The 12,059-nt window shown below is 40.6% G+C and overlaps 1 protein-coding gene across 12 annotated transcripts in view; it reads right to left on the bottom strand.

Moving 5' to 3' along the window:
• Positions 1-12,059, bottom strand: part of LOC134357228 (xanthine dehydrogenase-like) — a 123,871-nt gene that overhangs the window by 70,833 nt on the left and 40,979 nt on the right. For all 12 annotated transcript variants that reach the window (XM_063068549.1, XM_063068539.1, XM_063068546.1 and 9 more), the window contains 4 exons: positions 11,268-11,485; positions 7,855-8,022; positions 4,873-4,950; positions 646-823 (listed from right to left, as the gene is read on the bottom strand). In XM_063068549.1, coding sequence (XP_062924619.1) covers positions 646-823; positions 4,873-4,950; positions 7,855-8,022; positions 11,268-11,485 — 642 coding nt within the window. The remainder of the gene's footprint in view (positions 1-645; positions 824-4,872; positions 4,951-7,854; positions 8,023-11,267; positions 11,486-12,059) is intronic.

The raw sequence follows: 12,059 nt of genomic DNA, 5'->3' as shown, positions 1-12,059 counted from the left end.
TTCAATGTGCACATGACAGATAAAGCTAATCAATTATTTTTATCCTGTACATGATTGTTTAGCACAAGAATATAGCACTGCTGAAATATTCATCAAGTAGTTTCTTCAAATGTGGTGCAGAATTTTGCCTTAACTAACCCCTTGCAGTGAGTTCCAGACATCTATCACTCTTTGGCTCAAGATACCTTTTCTTATATCCCTTTTGCTCCTCCTATTTTAAATGCATACCCCCTTGGTTTCTGACTCTTGTGTAAAAGGAAATCCTTCCAGCTTACACCACCTGGACCCCACAATTGTATAGCCATAAATTAAGTATCAGCTCAAGACTCCTCTGCCCCAAAAAAAAAAATAGTTTATCAAAACTTTCCTTAGAACTACTATTTTCCAGTCCTGGGCATGCTCCCATAATCTTCCAGTGTTAACATAGCATGCCCACAAACTCACTAACCCTAATCCATACATTTTTGGAATATGGGAGAAAACTGGAGCACCCAGAGGAAACATACGCGGTCACAGGGAGAAGGTACAAATTCCTTACAGACTGGGGCAGGAATCAAATCCCAATCATATTGCTGGCTGCTGTAAAGTGCTGTGCTAACCACTATGCAACTTTGATTCCGAATTCCTTTATATACACACACTTACCTTGTAAAGTATCATTGCAAGTGAGGTCTTTGCCTTGTAGGTATTTTTCTGTGGCTGTAGCGTGAATGAAGTCCTCAGCAATTCCGGTGTATACCATGGAGATAGATTCTACCAATTGCTTCTTATTGGAAACTCTTGTTTTTACACGGAATCCAGCACTCACATAGGTATGGGCATTCTAATGATGGGAGAAATAAAGATTATTTTGCTAAAGGGCAATCAAAGGTATAAATAAACTCAGTGGCCATTTTATTAGCAATCTCCTGTATGTTCATGGTCTCCTGTAATTGTAGCCCATCCACTTCAAGGTTCAACGTGCTATGCATTCAGATTGTTGTAATGCCTGGTTATTTGTGCTACTGTCACCTTCCTGTCACCTTGAACTTCTCCTCTGACCTCTCTCATTCACAAGGCATTTTGCCCACAGAAATCCTGCTCTTTGGATTTTTTTTTCATATTATTCTCTGTAAACTCTAGAAACTCTTGTGCATAAAAATCCTAGGAGATCAGCAGTTTCCAAAATATTCAAAACACCCCCTCTGGCATCAACAATTATTCCATAGTCAAAGTCACTGAGATCATATTTCTTCTCCATTCTGATGCTTGGTTTGAGTAACAACTGAATTCCTTGACCAAGTCTGCATGCGTTTATGCATTGAGTTGCTGCTACAAAATTAGCTGATTACATATTTGCATTAGTGCGGTGTTCAGATGTACCTAATAAAGTGGCCACTGACTGGAATTGAAACAGAATGCAAATTTCTTTCAAAATATGAAATATTAAATGTTGTGAATAAGATATTTAACTAGGCTGCAAGAAGTTTGGTCATATTTCTAGGAACACTGAATTGCTTCAGATCCTTAGTGACCACAAAATCATTTTAATGATGAATGCCAATGCTTTTTTTATATATTAAAGGTAAATGTTAGCATCCAAATTATTTTATCATCAGTGTTGCAGAACAATCCTATCTACAACTTGTACCCCTTGAAGGGCATCTCCAAAGCAACACATCCAAAATGCCGGAGAAACTCAGAGGTCAGGCAGCATCAATGGAGGAGAATAAACAGTTGGCAATTCAGTGTGAGACCCTTCATTAGGACTGGAAAGGAAGGGGGCAGTAGCCAGAAGGCGGCAGGGGAGAGGAAGGAGTACAAGCTGGACAGGTGGTAGGTAACAGCAGGTGAGGGGGAAGATTAGGCTGGCTGGTGATAGTTGGAAAAGGTTAAGGGCAGAAGAAGGAAGGAAGGAATCAGAGAGGAGAGGACAGTGGACCATGGGTGTAAGGGAAGGAGGAAGTGCCGGTTAGGAGAAGGAATAGGAGAGGAGCCAGAATAGGGAATGGCAAAAGAGAGAAGGGGAGGGGGAGAAATCACTGGAAGTTCAAGAAATCAATGCCTATGCCATTAGATTGGAGGCTACTTTGGCAGAATATGAGGCGCTGCTCCTCCAATCTGAGAGTGGCCTCATTAAGGCCGTAGATGAGTCTCTGAACCCACAATGCGAATGGGAATGAGAAGTAGAATTAAAGTGGTAGCTACTGGGAAATCATGCTTTTGTGGCAGGTAGAGCAAAAGTGCTCGATGATGTGGTCCCTCAATCTATGTCAGGTCTTATCAATGCAAAAGTCACTCCTTGTTTAGAAATCCAAGCTCATCTGTGATGTTGCAATGGTCACAAGAACCCTTTGGCTATGACTTGAGTGAGCCAAATACCCAGTAGGAAGTTCATTAACAAGTTGATTCCTTAGGGACCTGGGTAACACAAATCATCTGAATGGGAGTCCTATAACAAATGCTTTTGATACTTGAAAAGTGAGTGACTTACAAAAACCACGAAAGACTAACTGGAGCACCCAGAGGAAACCCATGCGATCATGGGAGAATATACAAACTCTTTACAATTTACAGTGACCAATTAACCCACCAACTTACAAATTGTTAGGATTCTATACAAACTAAAGCTGTTGTCCTTTGAATATCAAACTTTTTGAAGATTAGCACAATTGCAGCATGTTAGCTATCAGCGAACCGGGTGCATTCTTACTGTTGTCTGTGAGGAGTTTGTACAATCTCCCCTGTGACTGCCTAGGCTTCCTCTGGGTTTTCTGGTTTCCTCCCATACGCCAAAGATGTACAAGTTAAGATTAGTAAGTTGTGGACATGCTACGTCGTCACTGGAAACATGGTAACACTTGCAGGCTGCATCCAGCACATCCGCAGACTGTATTGGTCATTGATGCAAATGACATATTTTACAGTATGTACCAATGTACATATAACAAATAAAGCTAATTTTTAATCTTTAAGAAATAGCGGCATTAGCAATGTTTAGAAGCCATCTAGTTAAGTACGTGGATAGGAGAGGTTTAGTATGAGTCAAATGTGGACTAAATACTGATATAAATGAAAAGACTTTAATGTGGGTAAACATAGAACTCTACAACTCAGTACAGGCCCACAATATTGTGCCAAACTTTTAACATTCTCCAAGATCAATCTACCCTTCCCTCCCACATAGCTCTCCACTTTTCTATCATCCAGTTTGTTTAAATGCCTCTAATGTATTTTTTACTTATTCATTTACAGGATGTGGACGTCACCAGCTAAGCCAGCATTTATTGCCCATCCCTAGTTGCCCTTGAGAAGGTGGAGATGAGCTGCCTTCTTGAATCGCTGCAGTCCCTGAGGTGTAGGTACACCCATGGTGCTGCTAGGGAGGGAGTTTCATGAGTTTGACCCAGCAACAATGAAGGAACGGCGATATGCTTCCAAGTCAGGATGGTGAGTGACTTGAAGGGGGATGTCCAAGTGGTGGTGTTCCGAGGTATCTGTTGTTTTTGTTCTTCTAGATGGTAGTGGTCATGGCTCTGGAAGGTTCTGTCTTAGGAACTTTGGTGATTTGTTGCAGTGCATGTTGTAGATAGTACACACTGCTGCAACGGTTTGCCGATGGTGGAGGGATTGGATGCTTGTGGAAGGGGTGCCAATCAAGAGGGCTGCCTTGTACTGGATGATGTCGAGCTTCTTGAGTGTTGATGGAGCTGCTCTCATCCAGGCAAGTGGCAAACATTCCATTACATTTCTGACCTGAGCCTTGTAGATGACGGACAGGCTTTAGGAGTCAGGAGGTGAGTTACACATCAGGATTCCTAGCCTTTGACCTGCTCTAGTAGCCACGGTGTTTATATGACTAGACCAGTTCAGTTTCCTATCAATGGTAACCCCCCAGGATGTTGATAGTAGGGGATTCAGTGATGATGATGCTACTGAAAGTCAAGGGACGATGGTTAGAGCCTCTCTTGGAGATGGTCATTGCCTGGCATTTACATGGCTCGAATGTTACTTGCCACTTGTCAGCCCAAGCCTGGATATTGTCCAGGTCCTGCTGCATTTGGGTATGAACTGCTTCACGAATGGTGCAGTCATCTGTGAACATCATCACTTCTGACCTTATGATGGAAGGAAGGTCATTGATGAAGCAGCTGAAGATAGTTGATCCTAGGACATTTCCCTGAGGAACACCTGCAGTGATGTCCTGAGGATGAGATGATTGACCGCCAACCACCAAGCCATCTTCCCTTGTGTCAGGTATGATTCCAACCGCTGGAGGGCTCCCCCCCTAATTCCCATTGACTCCATTTTAGCTTGGGCACTTTGATGCCATACTCAGTCAAGTGCTGCCTTGATGTCGAGGGTCATCACTCTCACCTCACCTCTGGTATTTAGCTCTTTGTATGTATCTGTCTCTACCACCAATCCTGGCAGCATGTTCCACACACCCACCACTCTCCGTATAAAAAGCCCACCTTTGGCATCTCCTCTATACTTTCCTCCAATCACTCTTATATTAGCCATTTCTGCCCTGGGGAAAAGTCCCTGGCTGTCCACACTACTTATGCCGCTTATCATCTTGAACTCCTCTATCAGATCACCTCTCATCCTGCTTTGCTCCAAACAGAATTACTCTTAGTTTGTTTACCCTATCCTCATAGGACATGCCCTCCAATCCAGATAGCACCCTTATAGATCTCAGTGGCAGCCTCTATAAAGCTTCTACAGCCTTCCTATAACATGCCATTCTTTTGAACATCAGCTTTACCATCACGGGCATCAAAATAGTCAAGCTTGCATTTTTCCGAACTAGACTGAGGTTGTAGTGAATTCTTTGTCATTTTACTCTTGATCCGCATATGCTCCGCAAACAGAGGCAGTTAACAGAAATACCTGATTTCGTGGCATGATCTTATAGGATTTCATCGATTCTCCCTTTTCCAGTTTTGGAATTTCTACACACAAAAGTAACTGAATAAAATGAAGAACACAGATTACCATTGTTGTTTTTAGTGGCAAAATCCATCTCTATACTTGTACTATACAATATCTATTACCTGTCTGTGTGTGTCTAGTGGTCACCAACCTTTTTAAGCCCAAGATCCCCTACCTTGACCTTAGTGAAAGGCAAGATCTACCTACTAAATTGTTTAGAGAAAAAACAGCTTTGATTGTACTTCCAATTTGAGGCCTTTTATTTGAGCTAGTTGTATTTGAATTACACAAAATACTTTTGTCAAATTAATTCAAACAAGAAAACACTGTAACTAGCATATCAAACAGGCCATAGCTGTCTTTCTTTAAGAATATTACAATACTTCACACCTTTAATTTTAAGTTTCATTATTTAATTTTATTTCAACATGAAAAATAAATGAATAAAAATTGACTGTTGCACTCAGTGTGATGACTGGGGCTGAATTCTTTCTGCTAGATCCCTGAAATTTGGCTCATAACTACAGACAGCCAGTCTGAGACAGTCTGTGAGGTGTCTGACAGTAAGACAGCTCCTGTACTTAGATTTAATAATTTTCATCTGTGAAAATGCAATTTCACATAGATAAGTTGACCCGAAGTAGGTACTGACTTTTAGTGCTATAAAACCAACGTGCACACCGCACATTGCTGGGGCCCCATCAGTAGTAATTGCCACCAGTTTATGAATGGGAATGTCATTTTCACGGACATATTTTTTAAACTCATTGTAAATATCCTCACGTCTCGTTCTCTCCTTTAATTGCAAAAGAGTGAGGAAGTCCTCCTTTGTCGTAAAATCCTGGAAAGCTATTCTGACAAATACAACAAGCTGAGGTGTTTGCATTACATCCAGAGATTCATCTAATTGTAGTGAAAAATATTCACAGAGAGACAAGTCCTTTAACACTTGTCAATCCACGTCCTCTGACAGTGACTCTACCCTCCTTGTCACTGTTGCAGGGCCAAGTGATATATTATGTATTGAGGTTGTGATGTCATTTTTGTTTTTAAAGTCACTAAAAACAGTCTCTGCGGTAATGGCCATTGCTTCCTTGAATAAATCACCATCTGTAAAAGGCTTCTAGCGTTTAGCCAAAAGATGACTTACACGAAATGATGCTTCAATAGCAGCCTTATTTTGAGCAGCATGTTTTGTGAAAAACGATTGCTGGGCCTTCAACCCTGATTTCAACTCCTCAACTTTTCTGGCACGAATTGCGCTCTTTGGGGGGTAGGTGTCTTTAAATTCCTGGTGGTTGGTGTTGTGGTGCCGCTCCAGATTCCCTCTTTTAGTCAGTGCTTGTGTTTGGTGGCACAATATACATACACACTTGTCTTTCACCAAGGTAAACAGAAATTCCTCTTCCCATTCTGGATGGAATTTGTACGTTTTCGCCTTCTTTCGTGGAGCCTCCGTTATGTTATCAAGATTTCATGAGCGAGTGCAGTATATTGATGTTTGTGACAGTTTGTACTCTTATCCAGTGATCCCCAACCTCCGGGCCGTGGACCGATACATTGCCGCGAAGAATGCAGTGGTGCAGCGGTAGCCAGGATGCACCCAGCACATCTTTAAGAAAAAAGCAGAAATAAACAAGCTAATTAATTAGGTGCCGCCCAACACATAAATGTCGGCCCAAATCAGAGGTGACGCAATCGGCAATTGCCTCTGATCTGGGCCAACATTTACGTGCCGGGCGGCACCTAATTAATTAGCTTGTTAATTTCTGCTTTTTTCTTAAAGATGTGCTAGGTGTGTCCCGTTTACCGCTGCACCACTGCATTCTTCGCAGCTCCGTATTGGTCCGCAGCCCGGAAGTTGGGGACCACTGCTCTTATCTGATGTAATTGGTCACTTTGATGCAGCACAAGCTACGCTGAAAATGCTGTGCATGGCGGGGAGCTACACACATGCGCACTGAGCAGAAAGAACAGAACTAAAACCCTGCAACCCAGCAACAATCTTTCTTTACAAACAGCATTTCAGTAGCGAAAGTATTGCTACGTTACCATTATCCAAATTAGTATTATTTATTTTTATAATGCTCACATTACAACAGTACTTGTGTATTTATTTTCTTTTCAGGATCTACTGGGAAAGTGGGAAAGTCTCAAAGATCGACCGATCGATTGCGATCGACAGGTTGGTGACCACTAATCTAAACAAGTAAACGAACAAACAAACAAACAAATATATATATATATATATATATATATATATATATATATATATATAAATAAAAATGTATTTATGACATATATATTAGACATGTGTGTGTGTGTGTGTGTGTGTGTGTGTGTGTGTGTGTGTGTGTGTGTATATATATATATATATATATTCACATAAATACAGAGAGCTTATTTATAACATTATATGAATAAAATACCGCCAATCAATAAAATGTAAAGGATTGAATGAAAAATTAAATATTTCAATTAACTTAAACGTGCAAGTAAACTTTCTAGGATAGATTTTCTGTATGTCTGACCAATTTCAAACTTTCAATAAATATTACAGGCAAAAGGCTTATGTTTAATAGAAAGACCGATATTATTCAACAATCAGAAAGGTATTTAACCTAGATCTTTTAAATTGCTTGCTTATAATTTTAAAAGATACAACTAAAGTTACAATGGAAACATAGATTCACAAGTAGGTTACAGAAGCACACACACAAAATGCTGGTTGAGCAGGTCAGGCAGCATCTATAGAGGGGAATAAACAGTCAACGTTTTGGGCTGAGACTCTTCATCCTGATGAAATGTCTCAGCCCCCAAAAGTCATCTGTTTATTCCTCTCCATAGATTCTACCTCACCTGCTGAGTTCCTCCAGCATTTTGTCTGCATTACTCTGGATTTTCAGCATCTGCAGAATCTCTTGTATTACAGAAGCATACCTTGTCATGCATGTTGACATCAAGAAAATCCACTAATGTGTAAGTGTTCACAGCAGCAACATCTGAAACAGTCACTTTTGCACCAGCAGCTTCAAGGACCACAAATATATCAGAGACAAACTCATGGTGCCTCCATTTCATCATCAGGTTTCCAGCCCAACCACCTGCCTATTAAGATGAAACAAAAAAGTCATATTTATGACTAACATTACTCTCAGAATAGTTCCAGGTCTCTTTTTTAAATTGGTTGGAGGAAATCACATTATGTGGATTATTTTTTCCACTAGATTTCATAGCCAACAAGGAATTTTATGCCATTTCCCTCAAAAAGTTCGGCAAATAGATGGAATACTAGAAGTTATTTAGAAATATAATTTTCAATGGAAAAATATAAAGATATCTATTTTCCAAAATGGGACTTCCATTGTTTAATGCTGAAAATTAAAATAAAATGATAAACAAACTGAGATTAGGAACACTGCAGCTTCAGAACAAAAGACAATCTTTCTTTCAGAGATGAAACACAAAAGCAAATGAAAACTTTTTCAACTTCTAACCACTAAGAAAGCCAAAGAAAATGTAAAATAATATTTACAGTGCACATTACATGACAGGACAAAGAGTTTTTACATCTGACAAACCTACTCAATGAGCTAAGTGGAGTCGGGGGGGGGGCGGTTGAGGAAGGCTAATTACAACAGTGCCAGGCATGAACTGCAGAGAGTAGATTAGGAGCAGCTGATTTTGGATAAATCCATATCAGATAAATGGAAAGCAAGAGAAAATCCGCAGATGTTGTAAATCCAAGCAACACACACAAAATGCGGGAGGAACTCAGCAGGCAGCATCTATGGAAAAGTGTACAGTCGACATTTTGGGCCAAGACTCTTCATCAGGATGGTCTTGGCTCAAAACATCGACTACACTCTTTTGCATACATACTGCCTGGCCTGCTGAGATCCTCCAGCATTTTGTGTGTGTTGCTCAGATATATAGAAGTTGCTTAAAGGACTCCTAGTTGGGATTTAGGACCAACATGTAACTGTGAGTGAGAAGGACAAGTATGACAAGGTCTGGGAACCTTATATGATGAGAGGTGATGTACATTTACTTAAAAAAATAAAAAGAAACATGTAAAGTTTAGGAAACTGAAGACTGGCAGGGCTCCTGAATAATATAAAGGAAGCAAATAGTTCAATTAAGTGAATTAAGAGGTCTGAAACAAACCACAAAATGTCCTTGGTAAGAAGGATTAATGAGAACCCCAAGCATTTTGCACACACATTAAAAACAAGAGGGGGATACAGTGGTTAGTGCAATCATTTTACAGTGCCAGTGATCAACGATCGGAGTTTGACTCCTGCCGCTGTCTGTAAGGAGGTTGTACATACTCTCTGTGACCGTGTGTGTTTCCTCCGGGTGCTCTAGTTTCCTCCCAAATTCCAAAGACAGATGGATTAGCATTAGTAAACTGTGGGCATGCTTTGTTAACACCAGAAGCCTGGTGACACTTGCAGGTGGTCCCTAGAAAAATCCCTGTTAATTTGATGCAAATGATGCATTTCACTGTTTGTTTCGATATTAATGTGACAAATAAAGATAATCTTTCTTTTCTCAAGGACAAAAGAAAAAAAATACTGTACATCTGGAACCAGAGCTAGTGGGCAAGGTACTAAAGGCTACTGCACAAGATCAAGGTAAGCTGCAGAGAATTGTAAAATTAGTCATCTCCATCATGGGCAGTAACCTCCGTAGTATCCAGGACATCTTCAAAGAGTGGTGTCTCAAAAAGGCAGCATCTGTCATTAAGGACCCTCATCACCCAAAACATGCCCTCTTCTCATTGCTACCATCAGGAACAAGGTACAGAAGCCTGAAAGCACACACTCAATGATTCAAGAACAGCTTCTTCCCCTTTTCCATCCATACAATTTCTGAATGGACATTGAATCCATGAACACTACCTCAGTACTTTTTCTCTTTTTTTTGCACTACTTATTTAATTTAACTAGTTAATTTATAAACTTACTTTAATTCAGTTTTTTTCCTCCATTATTATATATTGCATTGTGCTGCTGCCACAAAGTTAACAAACTTCATGACATATGTTGGTGATATTAAACCTGATTCTGAAATGAGTACTTTGCATCGTTAGTCACCAAGGAGAAGGTGGAGGAACATGAAATCAGATAGGGGTATGCTGATATTCTAGACCATGATGCCATCAAGGAGAAGGACAGTTGGGCCTTTTGAAGAACAGGGCCTGATGCGACCTTTCCCATGATACTGAGAGAGGCAAGAGAGGAGATTGCTGGAACCTTCAAACTGTGCAGACCAAAAAGTCCACAAGTTTTTCACCTGTAAGGGAGTTTTGTCTCTTATGTTACTGCGTAGGCTCATTAAAATGGCTTCGTTATGTTATACTTGGGAATGCTTCTTTGTTATGTTAAACGCTGAGAAAGTTTTTGTGCTAGCAGCTTGTTTTGGGTTAGAGTGTGATAAGAATATGTTACGAGCCAATAGGGATAGTTGTTATGTTTTTGGTGTATTTGAAGATACTGTGTGTGCGGGGTTTTGGGGCAGAAGGCGGGAGAGCAAGACAGAGGATGGACCAGGTGCTATGATGTCCGCTAACGGGGTCGGACCCTGAGGAGGGCATTCGGTGAGGAGACGGAGATGGACTCATGTGGAACGTCTGGTGGACCACCGTCATTGGTCCCAGGCGGCCGGTCGAGTTGGTCCGAGGGGTCGCAGGGTGAAGAAGAATGGTCCTGAGCTCCAACTGTTTGTGCACGAAGAGACTGAACTTTGACAAGTGTGGCGCCTTTTATTTTCCTTTTGTATTTTATTCTCTCTTAATTATATAGTTCCAGTAATATCTATAAACTGTAAATCATTTAATCATTTCTGGTGTATTGTCTGTTATTTGAGCGGGGTGGGGTACATCACACAGCATCCACACAAACTAACTACCCAGTTTGGCGGGGCCGAGGGCTGTTTCCCTAGACGACAGCAAGTCGAGCGACCCTGAGGTTGGCCGGGGGGGCTACACACCTTTGGAGGCATAACTGGAATTTGAAAGAGTGTGATTTAAAGAAAAAGACGCAAATGAAGAATTTTGATTTTATTGATTAGTTATTGATTAGTTGCCATACTCATTCATTGATGTGAAAGATGAAGGGTCATTGGCCCAAAACGTTAATTCTTTCTCTTCCCGCAGATGCTGCCTGACCTAAATAAAAGCATCAATGTAAAACTTTGAAACCAGAAACAAAAGTTATTCATTTTTTGCTCATTGGCCAGCTGTAGTTCAACTTGCTGTTTCAAAGTAGATGGCAAATAGATGGCTAACTTACAAAGGAAGAGCACTTCTTGTTAAGCACACAAATACTTTGATTAACACAAGTACTTACATTCCTCACAGGTCCATTAGCAATCTTCAGCAGGTGACTCGCAATAACGGTATAGGATGGCGATTGGTCTGAATATTGTTGCAGGTAGGCAATCAGTGAACTCAGGCTAACATTGGAAAACACCTTCAAGCCATTTGGTCCCATTGTGACCATGTAAAGGTCAGGGATGCCTTTCACGTCAATGAAAACTTGATAAGGTCCATCTTTCTTGTAAACACCTATGAGAAAATTATCAGAACAAACATTTACTCAATGTTATGTAATTGTTAGCCTTTCAGAAAGAAATGTTGGGAAAACAGTAGAGCCAGCAAACCATGAACACAAGAGACTCTGCAGATGCTAGAAGTCTTGAGCAACACACACAAAATGGTGGAGGAACTCAACAAATCAGGCAGTACTAATAGAGGGGAATTAAAAAGAGAATGTTTCAGGCTGAAACCCTTCATCAGTACTCATAATGAAAGGTCTTGGTCTGAAGTGTCAATTGTCTGGTTCTCTCCATAGATGCTGACTGGCTTACTGAGGTCCTATATCCTGAGGCTGTGCCCTTTGGTCCTAAACTCCCCTGTTGTGTATTTAATATTTCAGTAACATTGTAAATGCATTGTTTGATTAAACATTCTTTGCTGTTTACATAATTCATTACAGGTTATATGTAAAGATACTGTACATGAATGGCATACATCATTATGCTACCATGTCATAAGTACGTGCCTCACTAAAGTAAAAACTAAATGCACACAAGTTATCACAAACAGGAGAAAATCTGCAGACACTGGAAATCCAAGCAAC

This window comes from Mobula hypostoma, chromosome 16 (assembly GCF_963921235.1).
Source record: "Mobula hypostoma chromosome 16, sMobHyp1.1, whole genome shotgun sequence".
Classification (NCBI taxonomy): Eukaryota; Metazoa; Chordata; class Chondrichthyes; order Myliobatiformes; family Myliobatidae; genus Mobula; species Mobula hypostoma.
The sequence above is the reverse complement of the archived record's forward strand: the minus strand, read 5'-3'. Positions and strand labels throughout refer to the sequence as shown.